Source organism: Taurulus bubalis (genome assembly GCF_910589615.1).
Source record: "Taurulus bubalis genome assembly, chromosome: 1".
Lineage (NCBI taxonomy): Eukaryota > Metazoa > Chordata > Actinopteri > Perciformes > Cottidae > Taurulus > Taurulus bubalis.
The window spans coordinates 36,498,720-36,514,197 of record NC_136589.1 but is presented as its reverse complement, the minus strand read 5'-3'; the positions used below and the strand labels follow the sequence as shown (position 1 = coordinate 36,514,197).

Sequence of the window (15,478 nt, the reverse complement as noted above, 5' to 3'; positions counted from 1 at the left end):
ATATTTTTAAAAAGTTCTAAACTTAACCCATAAGGTTAAATATTGTCATAATTGTAGTAAAGTGCCCTTTCAGAGTCCTACTGACTAATTAGAAAGCTTCCTGCAAGTATACTAGTGAATACACATAAACACATCTGTTGCATAAACAGTTTTAAATGTAGTATATGCATTTATCCCGGCACCTCATACGCATGTAAAACCTCCTGGTTTATATAATAAATAGAGCACAGAGTCCACAAGCACTTAAAACTCATTTTGACGTCCTACAAGCCACTTACTCAAGTAAATCAGGGGTATTAACACCAAGCAGGAGTTGGGACTTTCAGCTTTAGCATTCCTGAGGAGGAAAATCTCTTTCTGTCAGACAAGTTGAGGCCCATTGTTCTAGGATTGAAGCTGACATGACAGCAGATCAGGGTGAATGTTGATGTGGAGATCAGCTGAAGAGGAAAGCAGTTAAAGATGAAACAAAACACACTAGTAAAAGCCTTACTGTTCATCTTTATACTAACTGTCACATCAATGAGAACTTTTGCACTGTATATGCTATGATAACTATGTTTCTGGGAAATGGCAAAGTATTCAAACTGGGATAAATAACATAGTTAAGAGACTTTTATTCATGGTCACAGACACAATTTCCTCGAAATAATAATGTTGGTTCAAGCTGCTGACAACAAACAGTATACGTCATTTTTAAAAAAAAGAAGGTTTTGCGTATTTAATATTTAGTTTTGACAAGAGTCACAAAACAACTCACCGATCTCTCGGTCCGTCTCTGGCTGGATGAAACTGACCACCGGTGCACCTCCACGGCCACAGAAAAGAAGGGAAACACGACAGCAAGTAGTTTACTCCTCGTCCGATTTATGAGAGATCTCCCCAAAGAAATAGTCACTACCAAAACCGCTCTTTTTACAATCTTTCCTCGTTCTTTGGTTGAGGAAAGGTTTCCCTGCAGCGGGTCTGATTCGTGCACCCTGTCCCGGTTTCTGAGAGTAAAGCAGGATAAAGCCTGATCCGGGTCTACTTCCAGTGTTTCTCTGCTGGGAACAAGGAATTAGGTGTCATGGAAGTGATGAGAGTTTGAGTAAACAAGTGAGAGAAGAAGAAAAAAAAGACGTATTTGTTGTGATGACGTATTTAATATTTCTAACAGAAAACATGCGCATAGCGTATAACATAATAATTAGCTGACACTGTATCACAATGACTTCCATAAATAACTGTAAACATGTGTTAACACAAGCAGACTCACAGGCCAAGTAGTTAATATCCTGTTTTGTGAAAGTGCAGCGCCACAGGGAGCCTGGTGGTAGAGGTCCTGGAGGCCGCTGGAGTCTGATTGGGAAATGAGGAGCAGGTGTGCTGCTGGCCCGTTGTGGAGGGCGCGTGAATAAAGACGCTCAAGAAACACGGAGGCCAGCTCGTGCACAGGTGGAACATGGCAGTCAGAAAGGGCCGGAGGGTTAGTGCGGTAAATACAGAGGTGGAATGAAACTTAAGAACGTAAACTTAATTTTGTATCGTCACAAAAGGTACAGGTACATCATGGAATTCGTCCTCTGCATTTTAACTCATTCTAAGCAGGAGGCTGCTTTAATATGCCAAGGGAGCAACTCGAGGTTCAGTTCACACCTTGACTGCGATTTAATAGTCTCTTTTGCTTAGGAAGGTTCCTCCTAATTGAGTGGAATGAACCAGAAATATTAGGTGGCAGCCATGATGAGATCTGGTTGAATTCACTAAATGCTGAGGAAAGGTGCTTCAACGCTTATTTTCTATCTATTTTAGCATTGGGTACACTGGGCCATCTTTTACCAAAGGAAAGGAGATAATGCAATCCCACAATTATTCACTGCAGCAACATTTAAACCGACACACTATTTGGCATTGATTAACCTCTACAGTCGCGTTAAATTGTGTACACTATGCATTAGCTGAAGACATCCTTCTTAAGAGGTGTGATTGTATTTTGAACAGGAATCCTTAATTCAATTGTACAGCATTTAGTTTGTCACTATACTAATTTGTTATGTGTTAGAAATAAAGAAACAAACTTCTGCAGTTGTGCAATGTTAGTAGAGGTAGTTAGTCAAGCCTAGTTTTGTTATCTTGATTTATATTTGTTTGGCCCGACCACAACTGTCCCAACCTCTCCCACTTCATGGAGAACCTTTTTTTTATTTGTCAGCCAGAACCAGTGTAAATAAATGTTGTTAAAAAAACGTTACTCCTACTTTTGACTTTCTTTTACATATTCTTTGGCTGTCACGTGTTCGTGTGTATTTTTTTATGGCAGCTGAAAACTGTCCGACTTGACCTCAGTTTTTTGTCAACGCCCCTGCTGCTACTGCCTGCTCTCGTCTACATTCCAGGCGAGAAGCAGTTCATCTCGAACGAGCCTGTGGTGAGTATGTTTCTTAGTTTGCTGGCACATACACATTATTGATTATGAGTATCTAGCTATCACCTGGATTGGTCTACTACTTACAACTGAGGTGACGCGGTGGCGCGTGCCTGTCTCAGGACCTCTAGCTAATAATGTCTATGTGCCAGCCAACTAAGAAACATACTCACCACTCGTGCCACTGACTGACATCGCCTCCCATCACCTGGCTAGCATTCTTTCTGGCCCGGGTCCGCGCTCCCTTTCGACTTAGTTCAGAGTTTTGTGTGTCATTTATAAATGCTTTGTAAGGCATAGATGGTCCTCACTTTAGATGAGATCACACAAATACTTTACTGACTAGTAACTACCTAAATGAATCCTGAATTGCAGTATTATAACACATTTATAAAAGCACATGTTAACATAGTCCCACCATCAGTGCATATCTAAATAAGTATATGTATCAATAAATTCACTTTAATTACTTAATTTACAAATAGGGAACAAATAATTTATAAAGTATGAAAACCCAATCATGAAACGCATAATAGTCAACCTTATTAATCAAGAATCAAACATGTATAACTGCCTATGAATTGCATACTAATGAGTGTTAATGTTGGAACAATGCTTTAGAAATGATGAACTAAGTGTTTACTCATACTTAACTAATGCTAAAAAAGTGTGTAGTATTTATAAAGTGTTACCGTTATTTCTCAATAAACCTGCCAGCTTTTTATTCGATGATGTAATCAGGAGATTGTCCAAAGAGGGACTGCAGGGGAAGGAAGCATGAATATCAGTTAAACATACCAGAAGTCAAGTTAAACAAATCATTTTAAATTGTTTGTGTGCGTGTGGATGGGTTATTTTATCTACTCCGTCTTAATGGCTTTCCCTTTCTCCACAGGAAAGTGGTTGGTTGGCAGTGAGTATATAAAGACCTGCGTGTATCAAACTCTTCAGTTCATTCACCATGGAGAAAAGTGTGCTGCTAGTCCTGTTGTTTCTGCAGGTTTTCCTGCTCATCACAGCCTTCACTTCTGCTGATGCTGCTGCCCTGGTGACAGATCCTCAACGGCCTCCTGATCTGGTAAGCAGATCCACTGTAAAGCTTCTCGTAGTGTCAAAAGGTCATTGGTTGTCAGAACTAAGGACCTAAATGGCAAACATGTTGTTGCTCATCATCAATTTGTTTACAGACGACAATTGCCCTTTGTTGTATAGGTGGTGAGAAGAAATGACCGCAACAGAGAAGTATTTGGAAACAGACGGAAAAGATATTCCAACTGCGACTGGAGACCAGGAGCATGTGGATTCGCAGCTTTATTGGTAAGACCAAACTTTTATTCCATGCCATTTTACAATTACAGAAGCTCCCAGAATCTGTGTCTCAAAAGAAACTTGCTGAAGATCATTGCTGTCCAAATTCAACACTTTAATTATCCATCATTGAAAAGGAAGAGCAAGTTGTCTCACCAACAGCTCTGAAAACTGCTGGGTTGTTATTTGTTCATTCAGAAATGTTCTTTGAACGAGTCTGCGACTGTAAAATGTATCAAATATCTTTGTTACAGCCTCATGGTCATCTTCCTACTGCTCCTCCTCATACTCGTCCTACTCGTCCGAGGTAAGAGATTACTCCTCATGTTAACACAAAACTATATCCAACATGCTTGAAGACATAATATAAATAAAAAAGATTGAGGAATCGTAACGTTTTCGTACCAAGGGGCATTTCATTAACTAACTACATTCCAGACCGGTCCAGGATGCTATTAAAGATTTGTCAAACATCAGTGACTCTATCTCTGATTTGGGGAAGTCCACTCCAACAGCACCAGCCCACAGTACCTGAGATAGAGTTACATTTGTCAAACACATTGAGCCGCTCTCTCTCGTAACGATGAAGGTGAGAGCATAGAGTTTACTAACTAATTATCCACTGCAATACAAACACATGCTTCTTTATAGATGGAATTATGAGTTTCTCCACTTGTAAATACTTTGTTGCGTAGTGAAACTCAGACAAAGCTACAATCTGACTGGCACTTACTAAACTCAAAGTAAACCACTCGTAGCTGCCAGTAGCTCCTCACAGGACTCCGATTGGTCCGTCCTCCGGTTAACTGGACACAAACGCATTGCTTGAAGCCTTTCAAGATTAATTTTTGTGTCATGTGATCCCACAATTCTCTAACAATTGCTTGGTTGAAGCTATTTTGTGTAACTTCTCTTTCTTTTCTGTGTTTCTTTATGTCTCCGTGTATAGCCCAGAGGAGTTGTTCAAATACCGAATGGGAGGGATGGACAGAGAACCATTTGGTGAAGGAATCGTTGATTATTACTGATATTGCACTTATTGAGCGATGACCAAGGATATCATTCTGGTGATCATGACACTGCTCCATTACATATATGCACGGCTTTGATTGTATCTTTTGTTAAAGCAAATAACATTAATACTGGATTGTAAAAGCAAAGTTCATTGGTGTTTATGGTCAAATACTATTGTTGCCAACAGCTGCAAAGAGTTAATAGTGATTGACAGATAATCATTCACTGCTGTACTGAACAAGGTGCTCACATTGTCACACATTGTGTTCCACTACAAGCGTTATGTATACCACAAAAATGTTTTACTGATTAAAAACAATGAAAAGCAGAACATTTTGGTTTTATTTGTCTCATTGAGTTTTCTGTTTCTAAATCAGTTATCAGTGAAGTGAAAAACACACGCATGCAGCTTTTGTTAAGCCTTCATTTTAGCGTTCTACATGTGGTGTGATTTAAAGGTTAGAATATTTAGAGAAAGCTGACTATTCATGCTGCAGTGGTCAGCTGTCTTGCATTCTAGTCAGGAGATCAGACCAGAGGAGGCTGTGATTTCAATATTTTCATTGAAATTGTGCAATATTCCCAGGCTTAACTTCCCTTGTCAAGACTTTGTGTAACCCGAGTCGTCATCAACACATCATCTATTAATTACCTTTACCTACACAGTATTGTTCCTGCTATGATAGATGCCGGTTTCAATCATATTAAGGATGTGATATGGAATATTTTCCATTAATACATTTAAAAAAAGTGATCTAATGAATTGGCACATGGTTTAAAGACAGTAATGGGCAGGGATGTCAAAAGAGAAATTACAACAGAAGGAAGCAGACATTTCAGGGTGTTTTTTGCAATGATGAAATTGGACTTGTGAAATAATTTCAAAAAATGCATTGTTTTCATAGAAGTGATTATTCAGCACATCAGTGAGTATTTAAAGATCTGTCAGTTTCAAACGCTTCATTTCATCAGTCATGGACAAAGGTGTGCTGCTGGTCCTGTTCGGTCTGCAGGTCTTCCTGCTCTTCACAGCCTTCACTTCTACTGATGCAGCCACTCTGGTGAGAGATGACCCGCGAACGCAGCCTCTGGGTCAGGTAAGAAGACGATGCAGGAGCTGCACGTTCTCTGATTGGGTTTTCGTAATGGCACAGATTAATACCAGGGACTTTGAGTACAAATAATGTACTTTCTCCTGATGTTGTTGTAGGTGAAGGGAGTAAGTGTGCCCGACAGAGAAAAGAGTGGACAAAGAAATCCACGACAATTACCCGGCTGCTGGCTGAGGCCCGGTGCTTGTTCATTAGTTGGAAAGGTAAAAACGAATTTCCTCGATTTACTTTCTCTTTTTTTCATTTTAATTTATGACAAAATAAATTCCTAAACTGACCTGACTTTTTTTCCCTTCTGTTTCCAGCATGCAGTAACTGTTGCACCAAACCCTCAACTGCTGGCTTTGGACCAACAAATGTAAATGTGCTTAATTTTTTTGAGAATGAATATTATTATTTATTGAGATCTGTGTTATTATTTTTGCAATATTGTCAAGTGACCAAGAGAATCTCTCGGTAAAACAAATGCAAACATGTAGAACTTTTTATTTTATTTAATGAACCGCTAGATTGATTGATTAATAGATTGATTAAATTGAAATCAAAATGTCGATGTTTTTCCTGATTTACATCTCTTTGACTTTTCTCGTTTTTTTTTTTTTTCAGTAAGAAGAAAGAAATCAAACAAGTCTTACGACAGAACTAAAGGGAGACACGAAGAACCTGCATCTTCTCCTCCAGAAAGCTGTAATCAATCCTTACATGAAATACTCCTCCTTTACTAATGTGATTTAAACAATCAAACAAGCCATGACATTTAACATATATTCACATTGTCAACTGGTTTTCATATAAAAACTTAGATTTGCTGCTTTGCTATTCTTTTGTATTTACAGATGCTCTGATAAATTGCTTACCAATGTCTTCTATTACTAAGATGAATAATGAGGTAGTATTTCAACAACAAACAACAAACAAAATAAAGTTTTTGAAATAAGAATACACAAGGAGTGTTTCATCTTTATTCTTTATGACAAACTAGAAACTCAGAAGAAGCTTTTTCCTTTGTAAATAGCTAACAGTTTAATTTAAATGTGTATTTTTTCTGGTAACACTGAGAACACATGTTGGTAAACTGGGAGCTGCCCAGTATAAACACAGCCTGTTGACTGGTAGACCAGCTGTGAAAGTTCACTAGCCAGACGATGCCGTACATTTCTGTTTATTCATATCTGTAAATCAAAGCAGAGGAGGCACTGCTCTCTGTGTAGACTGGCTTCAAGATGGATTTTGTTCAATAAAAAAAATCCTTAACCAAGACGTTTTGCAGTAAATTATAGATGCAGTTAGTTCAAGTACAAAAGTTATGAAATGGGAGGAAATGTTTCATGAGGGACTTCAGGGGAAAGAAGCAGATGCTGTCAGTCAAATACAGAGAGAGTCAGTGAGGATTACATCAGACGTGTTGTTAAACATGGGTGTGCATGTGTGTAAGGGGCTAAGACAAGACAAGGAAGTAAACAACAGCAAACAATATTTTATTTTTCTCATCATTTAAAATGCTGATGCAGTGGCAGAAATACAGTAGAGAGAGATTTACTTCTGCTCTTTCTCTCATTCAGTTTTCTGTTTCTAAATCAGTTATCGGTGAAGAAAAAAAGAAATGACAGAAGAATTGTAGATTGAATCATTTTCTGTAAACGTGTATTATATGTTATCAGCTGTAGTTTCAATCAGCTGAATAAGTAGTGCTGCATAATGTCTCCACAAGATGGAGTCAGTCAGCCGGTTGCACTTTATTATACCTACACACTATTTAGCATTAGTAAAGCATGAATAAACACTTCATTCATCATTTTTAAAGCAATGTTCCAACATGAACACTCATTAGTAACTCATTAGTATGCAATTCATAAACACAGTCATAAATATTTCATTCTTGATTATTAATAAGCTTGACTATTATGCGTTTCATGATTGGGTTTTCATACTTTATAAATGATGGATTCCACATTTGTGAATTAAGTATGAAGGACTTATAGATGATTAAGAAGATCTTTCATAAAGTGTTAGTGTTAGTTTCTGACCCGGTGTGTCCAACGGCACCGTGTGATTTAAATGTTAGAATATTTAGGAAAAGCTGACTATTCATGCTGCAGTGGTCAGCTGAGTTGAGTTCTAGTCAGGAGTTCAGACCAGAGGAGGCTGTGAGGTTGCAGTTTTCTCTGTGTTAACAGTATACACTTTGTAAAATTCCTCACCGATTTTGTAGAGACGATTTCAATATTTTCATTGAAATTGTGCAATAATTCCAGGTTTAACTTCCCTTGTCAAGATGCTGTGTAACTAGGACATCATCAACACATCATCTATTAATTACCTTTGCCTGCACAGTATTGTTCCTGCTATGATAGATGTCGGTTTTAATCAGATTCAGGATGTGATATGGAACATGTTCACACAGGGAATCAATAAAAAAAAAAGTTATCTAATGAATTGGCACACGGTTTAAAGACAGTAATGGGCAGGGATGTCAAAAGAGAAATTACAACAGAAGGAAGCAGACATTTCAGGGTGCTTTTTGCAATGATGAAATTGAACTTGTGAAATAATTTCAAAACATGCATTGTTTTCATGGAAGTGATTATTCAGCAGCGAGTATATAAATATCTGTCAGTTTCAAACGCTTCATTTCATCAGTCATGGACAAAGGTGTGCTGCTGGTCCTGTTCGGTCTGCAGGTCTTCCTGCTCTTCACAGCCTTCACTTCTACTGATGCAGCCACTCTGGTGAGAGATGACCCGCGAACGCAGCCTCTGGGTCAGGTAAGAAGACGATGCAGGAGCTGCACGTTCTCTGATTCTGATTGGGTTTTCTCACAGGACTGTCTCAGTCTAAATACCAACCTGTTAGAGAGAAAGAGAGAGAGAGAGAGAGAGAGAGAGAGAGAGAGAGAGAGAGAGAGAGAGAGCTGTCAAACTTGATGTTGTTCACTTTGTATTGGCAGTTCTGAGTTACGGTAAAGATCAAATACAGTGACTTTGAGTACAAGTACAAATAATGTACTTTCTCCTGATGTTGTTGTAGGTGAAGGGAGTAAGTGTGCCCGACAGAGGAAAGAGTGGACAAAGAAGTCCACGACAATTACCCGGCTGCTGGAGGAGACGCGGTGCTTGTTCACTCCTTGCAAAGGTTAAACCAAAGGTCGGTCCTTGATTTAAAAAAAGAATAAATGTAATTTTAAATTATGACAAAATAAATTCCTAAAATTAACTGACTTTTTCCCCTCCGTTTCCAGGTCCCAGTTCAACTGGCTTTGGACCAAAACATGTAAATGTTCTTCATTTTTTTTAGAATGAATATTATTCATCTGATAATAACACAGATTGAGATCTGTGTTATTATCTTGCAATATTGTCAAGTGACCAAGAGAATGTCTCGGTGAACAAAATGCAAACATGTAGAACTTTTTATTTTATTTATTGAACCGCTAGATTGATTGATTAATAGATTGACTTACTTGAAATCCAAAGGGATGTTTTTCCTGATTTACATCTCACTGACTTTTCTCATTTTCTCTTCATCAGTAAGAAGGTCAAACTCGCTGCAAAGGTAAAACCAAAGTTCCTTGATTTAAAAAAACAAAAAAAAAACATTTGAATTCATGACAATAAATTCCTAAACTGACCTGATTTTTCCCCTCTGCTTCCAGGTTCCAATCCAAATCAGTAAGAAGAAGGAAATCAAACAACTCTTATGACAGAACTGAAGAGAGACACGAAGAACCTGCATCTTCTCCTCCAGAAAGCTGCTCTCTTTTGCTTTGCCATTTACCATCTTGGTGACAATAATAAATCCTTACATGAACAATACTCCTCCTTTACTCCAGTACTTAAAAAAATGCCAGCAAGCCATGAAATATAACACATGTTCACTTTTTCAACTGTTTTTTATATAAAAGCTTAGAAGCATTTATCTGGTACTTTGCTATTCTTTTGTATTCACAGATGCTCTGATAAATTGCTTACTAATGTCTTCTATTACTAGGATGAATAATGAGGTAATATTTGACTCCAATTGCTGTTGATTATAAAATTGGTAGCAAACTAAATAAAGTTTTTGAAATAAGAATACACAAGGAGTGTTTCATCTTTATTCTTTATGACGAACTAGAAACTCAGAAGAAGCTTTTTCCTTTGTAAATAGCTATCTCATTCAGTTTTCTGTTTCTAAATCAGTTATCGGTGAAGAAAAAAAGAAATGACAGAAGAATTGTAGATTGAATCATTTTCTGTAAACGTGTATTATATGTTATCAGCTGTAGTTTCAATCAGCTGAATAAGTAGTGCTGCATAATGTCTCCACAAGATGGAGTCAGTCAGCCGGTTGCACTTTATTATACCTACACACTCTTTAGCATTAGTAAAGCATGAATAAACACTTCATTCATCATTTTTAAAGCAATGTTCCAACATGAGCACTCATTAGTAACTCATTAGTATGCAATTCATAAACACAGTCATAAATATTTCATTCTTGATTATTAATAAGCTTGACTATTATGCATTTCATGATTGGGTTTTCATACGTTACAAATGATGGATTCCACATTTGTGAATTAAGTATGAAGGACTTATAGATGATTAAGAAGATCTTTCATAAAGTGTTAGTGTTAGTTTCTGACCCGGTGTGTCCAACGGCATCGTGTGATTTAAATGTTAGAAAGAAATGTTAGGACTTTGTTGTGAAAGTCCACTAGTCAGACGATATCTTACATTTCTGTATATTCATAACTGCAAATCAAAGCAGAGGAGGTAGTACAGCTCTCGGTGTAGACTGGCTTCAGGGTACATTTAGTACAATTTGTAACAAGATGATTTGTTCAATACAAAAAATCATTAACCAAGATTTTGGACGAATGAGTACAAAGGTTATCAAATCGGGGGAAATGTTTCAGGAGGGACTTCAGGGGAAAGAAACATATAGTAGAGACTCAGTGATGATTACATCAGACTTGTTGTTAAACATGTGTGTGCATGTAGATTGATTATCTTTTATCTGCACACACCTGCCCCTCTTTGTCCACATCAAACTGATTGATGGCAGTGAGTATTAGACAGAAGTGTGTTGCTGGTCCTGGTGTGCCTGTATGTTTCTCTTCTCACCACGGCCTTCATGCCGCCCACAAACCAACTGTCTCCTTATCTGGAAAGAACAGACTCTTTGAGCATTTTGAGTATACTATAATATTTTATTTGACTGTCTGAATACCAGTGGTGTACAGTAACGAAGTATAAATACTTCGTTACTGTACTTAAGTAGTTTTTTGGGATATCTGTACTCTACTTTACTATTTATATTTCAGTTGACTTTTACTTTAACTTCACTACATTTTGCAAAGAAAACTGATACTTTTACTCCGATACATTTCCCCTGAAACCTTCGTTACTCTCTACAAAATCAAATCTAAAATCTTTCTAAAGAAATCAGTGTTTATGTTTTCTGTTACTGGGTGTGGCAGCTCGATAGCTGAGGCAACACAAAACAGGGGAAGGAAGAATTTATCTAAAAAAAACACACAAAAAACAAGCCTCTACTACCAAATCTTGATGGATTAAAACCGAAAGCTAACCTTCCGCATTCCTCTGGTTTTAGCTGTGGCGAGGTTATTTATCCTGACAGGAAAGACACCAAAGCTTTTTTCATGCTTTTAGTAGCAAGAAGTCATTTAGTACAGAGTGATGATATTGCATATGGAAGACACAATATTTATTCTAGCACATTTTACACTCGTATCATTCTGATTTCTTCATTTTCGGCATTTCTTTTTTCTTCGTATGGTGCAATGACTAATTGTCTCTGTGTAAACATGTTCATTCATGTTTAAAACACAAAAAGTGTTTCCTCAATAGACAGCTCAGACAACGGATTTGGTTTCTGTCTCCCATCCCTTGACCTCTCTCTCTCTCTCTCTCTCTCTCTCTCTCTCTCTTTCTCTCTCTCTCTCTATCTCTCTCTCTCTCTCTCTCTTTCTCTCTCTCTCTCTATCTCTCTCTCTCTCTCTCTCTCTCTCTCTCTCTCTATCTCTCTCTCTCTCTCTGAGTCATTACTTCCATGAAGTGTGTTTTTAGAGGGCATCGCTACAAGACCAGGCTGGATTGAAAGCTGGCTCTCTTGCAGAGGGAACAAAGCACTGACCGGTAAGACTAGTTTCTGAACTGATTATTGGGTGTAGTCAGATTCTACAGCTACATGGTAACATGTACAAGTCATTTTTGTTTTGATTTATTCCTTTTTCTTTCTTTTTTGGGGAGAAATGCCAAGGTAGTTTTCCCAGTAGATTTCAAGGAATAATGAGAGGACAACGCTTGACAAATAGTATTTACGTCAGAATCATTGAAATACTGTGCTTTATATTGCTTCATATATGTTGTGTTTTACTGGATGCATAAGATACAACTTTAGGTATTTTTTGTTGGAGAAAATATGTGTTGAATATTTCTTTAACTCTCAAAAGTATATTGCATTATTGCCACTATGAAATGCGTGCGTGTTTTTTCCCTCACTGAAAACAAAGCTTCGCCTCTTGCTCTTACCTGCAGTCAGAATAGACTAGGTTTCCACATTTGGACATGCTGTGCTCTGAGGGAATAGTTACATTTATTTCCCCTGGTATGTAATTACTTTTGTTTCCCTCTGTACTTAAATACTTTGCACTACTCTATTTGTGTATGTTGCTGCACGTAACGCTGTGAATGTTTAAAATGTCAAAATGTCCTCCCTCCCAGCTTTGTCTGATCAGCATGAATGTCTCAGAGGAGGACGACTACTTCTACCCTGAAAACATCAGCTTCAACTTCAGCTACGATGACTACCCGTCCCTCTGCGAGAAGGGCGATGTCCGCTCCATTGCGGCCGTCTTCCTCCCAGTCATGTATACTGTGTGTCTGGTGGTGGGCCTGGCAGGAAACAGCTTAGTCGTGGCGGTCTACGCCTACCACAAGCGCCTCAAAACCATGACGGACGCCTTCCTGACTCACCTGGCGGTGGCCGACCTGCTCCTGCTCTTCACGCTGCCCTTCTGGGCTGCTGACGCGGCGAGGGGCTGGGAGCTGGGCGAGGTCGTCTGTAAGATGGTGTCGGCCTGCTACTCGGTCAACTTCACCTGCTGCATGCTGCTGCTGGCCTGCATCAGCCTGGACCGTTACTTAGCGTTAGCCAGGGTGCAAGGTCAAGACCAAAGTCGGTGGCTGCAGAGAATATTCACCAGGAGACACTGCTGGAAGATATGTTTAGCTGTCTGGGCGACAGCGGTCGTCCTTGGTGTTCCTGATTTATTCCTCTCAGAAGTGAGACGGTTATCTAATAGGAGTGTCTGTCTGGCTATCTACCCTCCATCAATGGCTCGCGGGTGGAAAGCTGCTCTGGAGATAGCAGAGGTGCTGCTGGGATTCCTGCTTCCGCTCCTGGTTATGGTGGTCTGTTACTGGAGCGTGGGCCGCACACTGAGGGGCCTCCCTGTGGAGAGCAGAGGCAAGAAGTGGAGAGCGCTAAGTGTCCTCTTGACCGTCGTTGGGGTGTTCGTGGTCACTCAGCTCCCTTACAACGCGTTGAAGGTCTACCGAGCGATGGACTCCGTCTACGCCTTAGTGACCCACTGTGGGACGAGTAAAGTGTTGGATCAGGCGGCTCAGGTGTCGGAGAGCTTGGCTCTCGCTCACTGCTGCCTCAACCCCGTCCTCTACGCCTTCGTGGGGTCGTCCTTCAGGCAGTACATGATGAAGGCGGCCAAAACGTTTGGGGAGAAGAGAAGGAAGAGGAGGGAAAATCCGGCAGAGGACGAAGAGATGGAGATGTCATTTAACTCCCACAATGCAGCCCAAGAGACAAACACTTTCTCAATATGAGCCAAGACCAGTGAACAACCCCATATTTAGTAAAGCAGGAGAGCAGATGCAACAGCAGTAGAAGCGCGTGAGGAAAATCATTAAGATGTACAACAATTCAACAGATGTTTTAATATTTTAACACTTCAATTCTCTGAAAACAGGAGGTTGTTTGTTGTATTTTTGTTTACTTTCACTTTTTTTTCTATTATGAGTGATGAATGCAAAAGGAATTTGGATTTCTGTTTTGAGTGATGTTTTGTCCATTTTTATACCCAGGTCCAGAGGAAACAATGTTTCTTTCAAATGTATTTTCCAGTTAGCATGACAATGACCGCTAAGTAGTTTGACTAAAACTGGATCTACATAATCAAATATGCACTTTGTAGAAAAGCCCACAATCTTAAATCTGGGTTTTTTAATTTTTTGATTATCCAGATCTGAAGGAACAGAAACATTTAACACTTATCATAACACTTCCAGCTGCCCACACTGCACAAATAAGATAAATGCATCAAGCTCATACTCTTCATTATACACTATACAGGTTATTTGTGAAACAATGAATGAGCTGGAACTTTGTTCTTTTGGAAACAACGTTGGAATTGCAACTTGACCTTAAAGTTCCTGATAATTAAAAGATGTCACATATCAGCTTGTTTGCACTGGTGGTGTTGCGTTGTACCAAATCCAGTGGGATTTAACTTCCTTTCATGTGGGAAAGTTTCCTGAGTTCCTCAAAGTCAATGCAGCACTGAAATGGAATAATACAAAGAATGAAACTTTCCTACTGTGTTTAGGTTCAAGATCGCATGAAGACTAGTCTCTGTGCTCTGGCTTTGACTGGAACATATCAAAACAATTGTTAATGGCCAAGACTGAGATTAACTGTTGAAAACCAGCCCTATTCAAGGATTTCCCTCTGGGAGGTTTGATGTCTGCCTGTACTTGATCAGTGAATTGTTTAGGTCATTTTAAGTGTGGCTTATTAACTGCAGTTTGCCAGGTCTGTGGGAAATAGCCTCAGAGTAGAGAAGCGTTTACTATATTGGCAGAGGAGCTGATGCCATGCCGTTAAAACCAATTTCTAAAAAGCCTGGAGGTGAGATTATTAATGCAAGCAGCAGCATGAGGATTTCAAATGTTGCAATTTCCCAAAAGGTTTTGTAACTGATGCAATTTTGCCAATAAAGGAGGTGGAAAATTCCTTACATGAGAGTTGAGGGATGACTGACAGAAGACGGTTTGTCAGCAAATATAAACTGTCTCCAATTGTAAGTTAGACACAAACACATCACTACATCGTTTAAATAGTTGCATTAAATAGTTATTTTTCTTGTTAGACAGATGTTTGCTGTGGTTTGTCATGTCGTTAATCTTCGCATACAAAATGTAAACACAATGAGTTTTTACTGAAAGTTAGAACTTCATTTCTTCATCGATGAAGAAACCACATGTTTATTTTAAATGTTTTTTTCTTAGTCGTCATCCTGTATCCCAGCTGGTACAAATCAAGTGATGCTGCAGGTCGTGCTCTGGCAAGTGAGCTCTCTCATGTGGAATCAATTAGACTGAGGTTTGCCATCTGTTAACTGAGCAAAACATTTCACTCAGCCAAAACGTTAGAAAAGGAAAAGAAAACCTGGGCATCAAACTGTGTGCGTGTGAGAATAACAACACCTGTATGGTTTAATACAACCATGACAACTAATCTTACGTGACAAAAGTTGAGTACATGTTGAAATCATTTGTTTTCCTTCTCTATTTTATGTTCAAACCAAACTCAAATCATTAGACTTGTATTTAAAGAA

The 15,478-nt window shown here is 38.9% G+C and overlaps 2 protein-coding genes and 2 long non-coding RNA genes across 4 annotated transcripts; all 4 read left to right on the top strand.

Annotated features, from left to right (window-relative positions):
- Nucleotides 1-3,368: 3,368 nt before the first annotated feature.
- LOC306753599 (uncharacterized protein) lies at nucleotides 3,369-5,050 on the top strand (the record flags this gene model as incomplete). Its single annotated transcript, XM_079237487.1, has 4 exons — nucleotides 3,369-3,485; nucleotides 3,620-3,724; nucleotides 3,970-4,022; nucleotides 4,665-5,050. The coding sequence occupies 4 exons, from the start codon at nucleotides 3,369-3,371 to the stop codon at nucleotides 4,741-4,743; spliced, it is 354 nt and encodes a 117-aa protein (XP_079093613.1). The 3' UTR covers nucleotides 4,744-5,050.
- A 655-nt stretch (nucleotides 5,051-5,705) lies between these two features.
- Nucleotides 5,706-6,769, top strand: LOC306734729. The gene is made up of 4 exons (XR_013770973.1): nucleotides 5,706-5,826; nucleotides 5,940-6,044; nucleotides 6,147-6,199; nucleotides 6,448-6,769. It is a non-coding gene; the product is annotated as an uncharacterized lncRNA (long non-coding RNA).
- A 1,713-nt stretch (nucleotides 6,770-8,482) lies between these two features.
- On the top strand, nucleotides 8,483-9,891 carry LOC306741364. The gene is made up of 5 exons (XR_013771058.1): nucleotides 8,483-8,606; nucleotides 8,869-8,985; nucleotides 9,080-9,111; nucleotides 9,369-9,393; nucleotides 9,494-9,891. It is a non-coding gene; the product is annotated as an uncharacterized lncRNA (long non-coding RNA).
- A 2,693-nt stretch (nucleotides 9,892-12,584) lies between these two features.
- Nucleotides 12,585-14,732, top strand: ackr4a (atypical chemokine receptor 4a; the record flags this gene model as incomplete). Its single annotated transcript, XM_079221876.1, has 1 exon — nucleotides 12,585-14,732. One exon carries the CDS (start codon nucleotides 12,585-12,587, stop codon nucleotides 13,686-13,688), a length of 1,104 nt encoding a protein of 367 aa, XP_079078002.1. The 3' UTR covers nucleotides 13,689-14,732.
- Nucleotides 14,733-15,478: the final 746 nt, after the last annotated feature.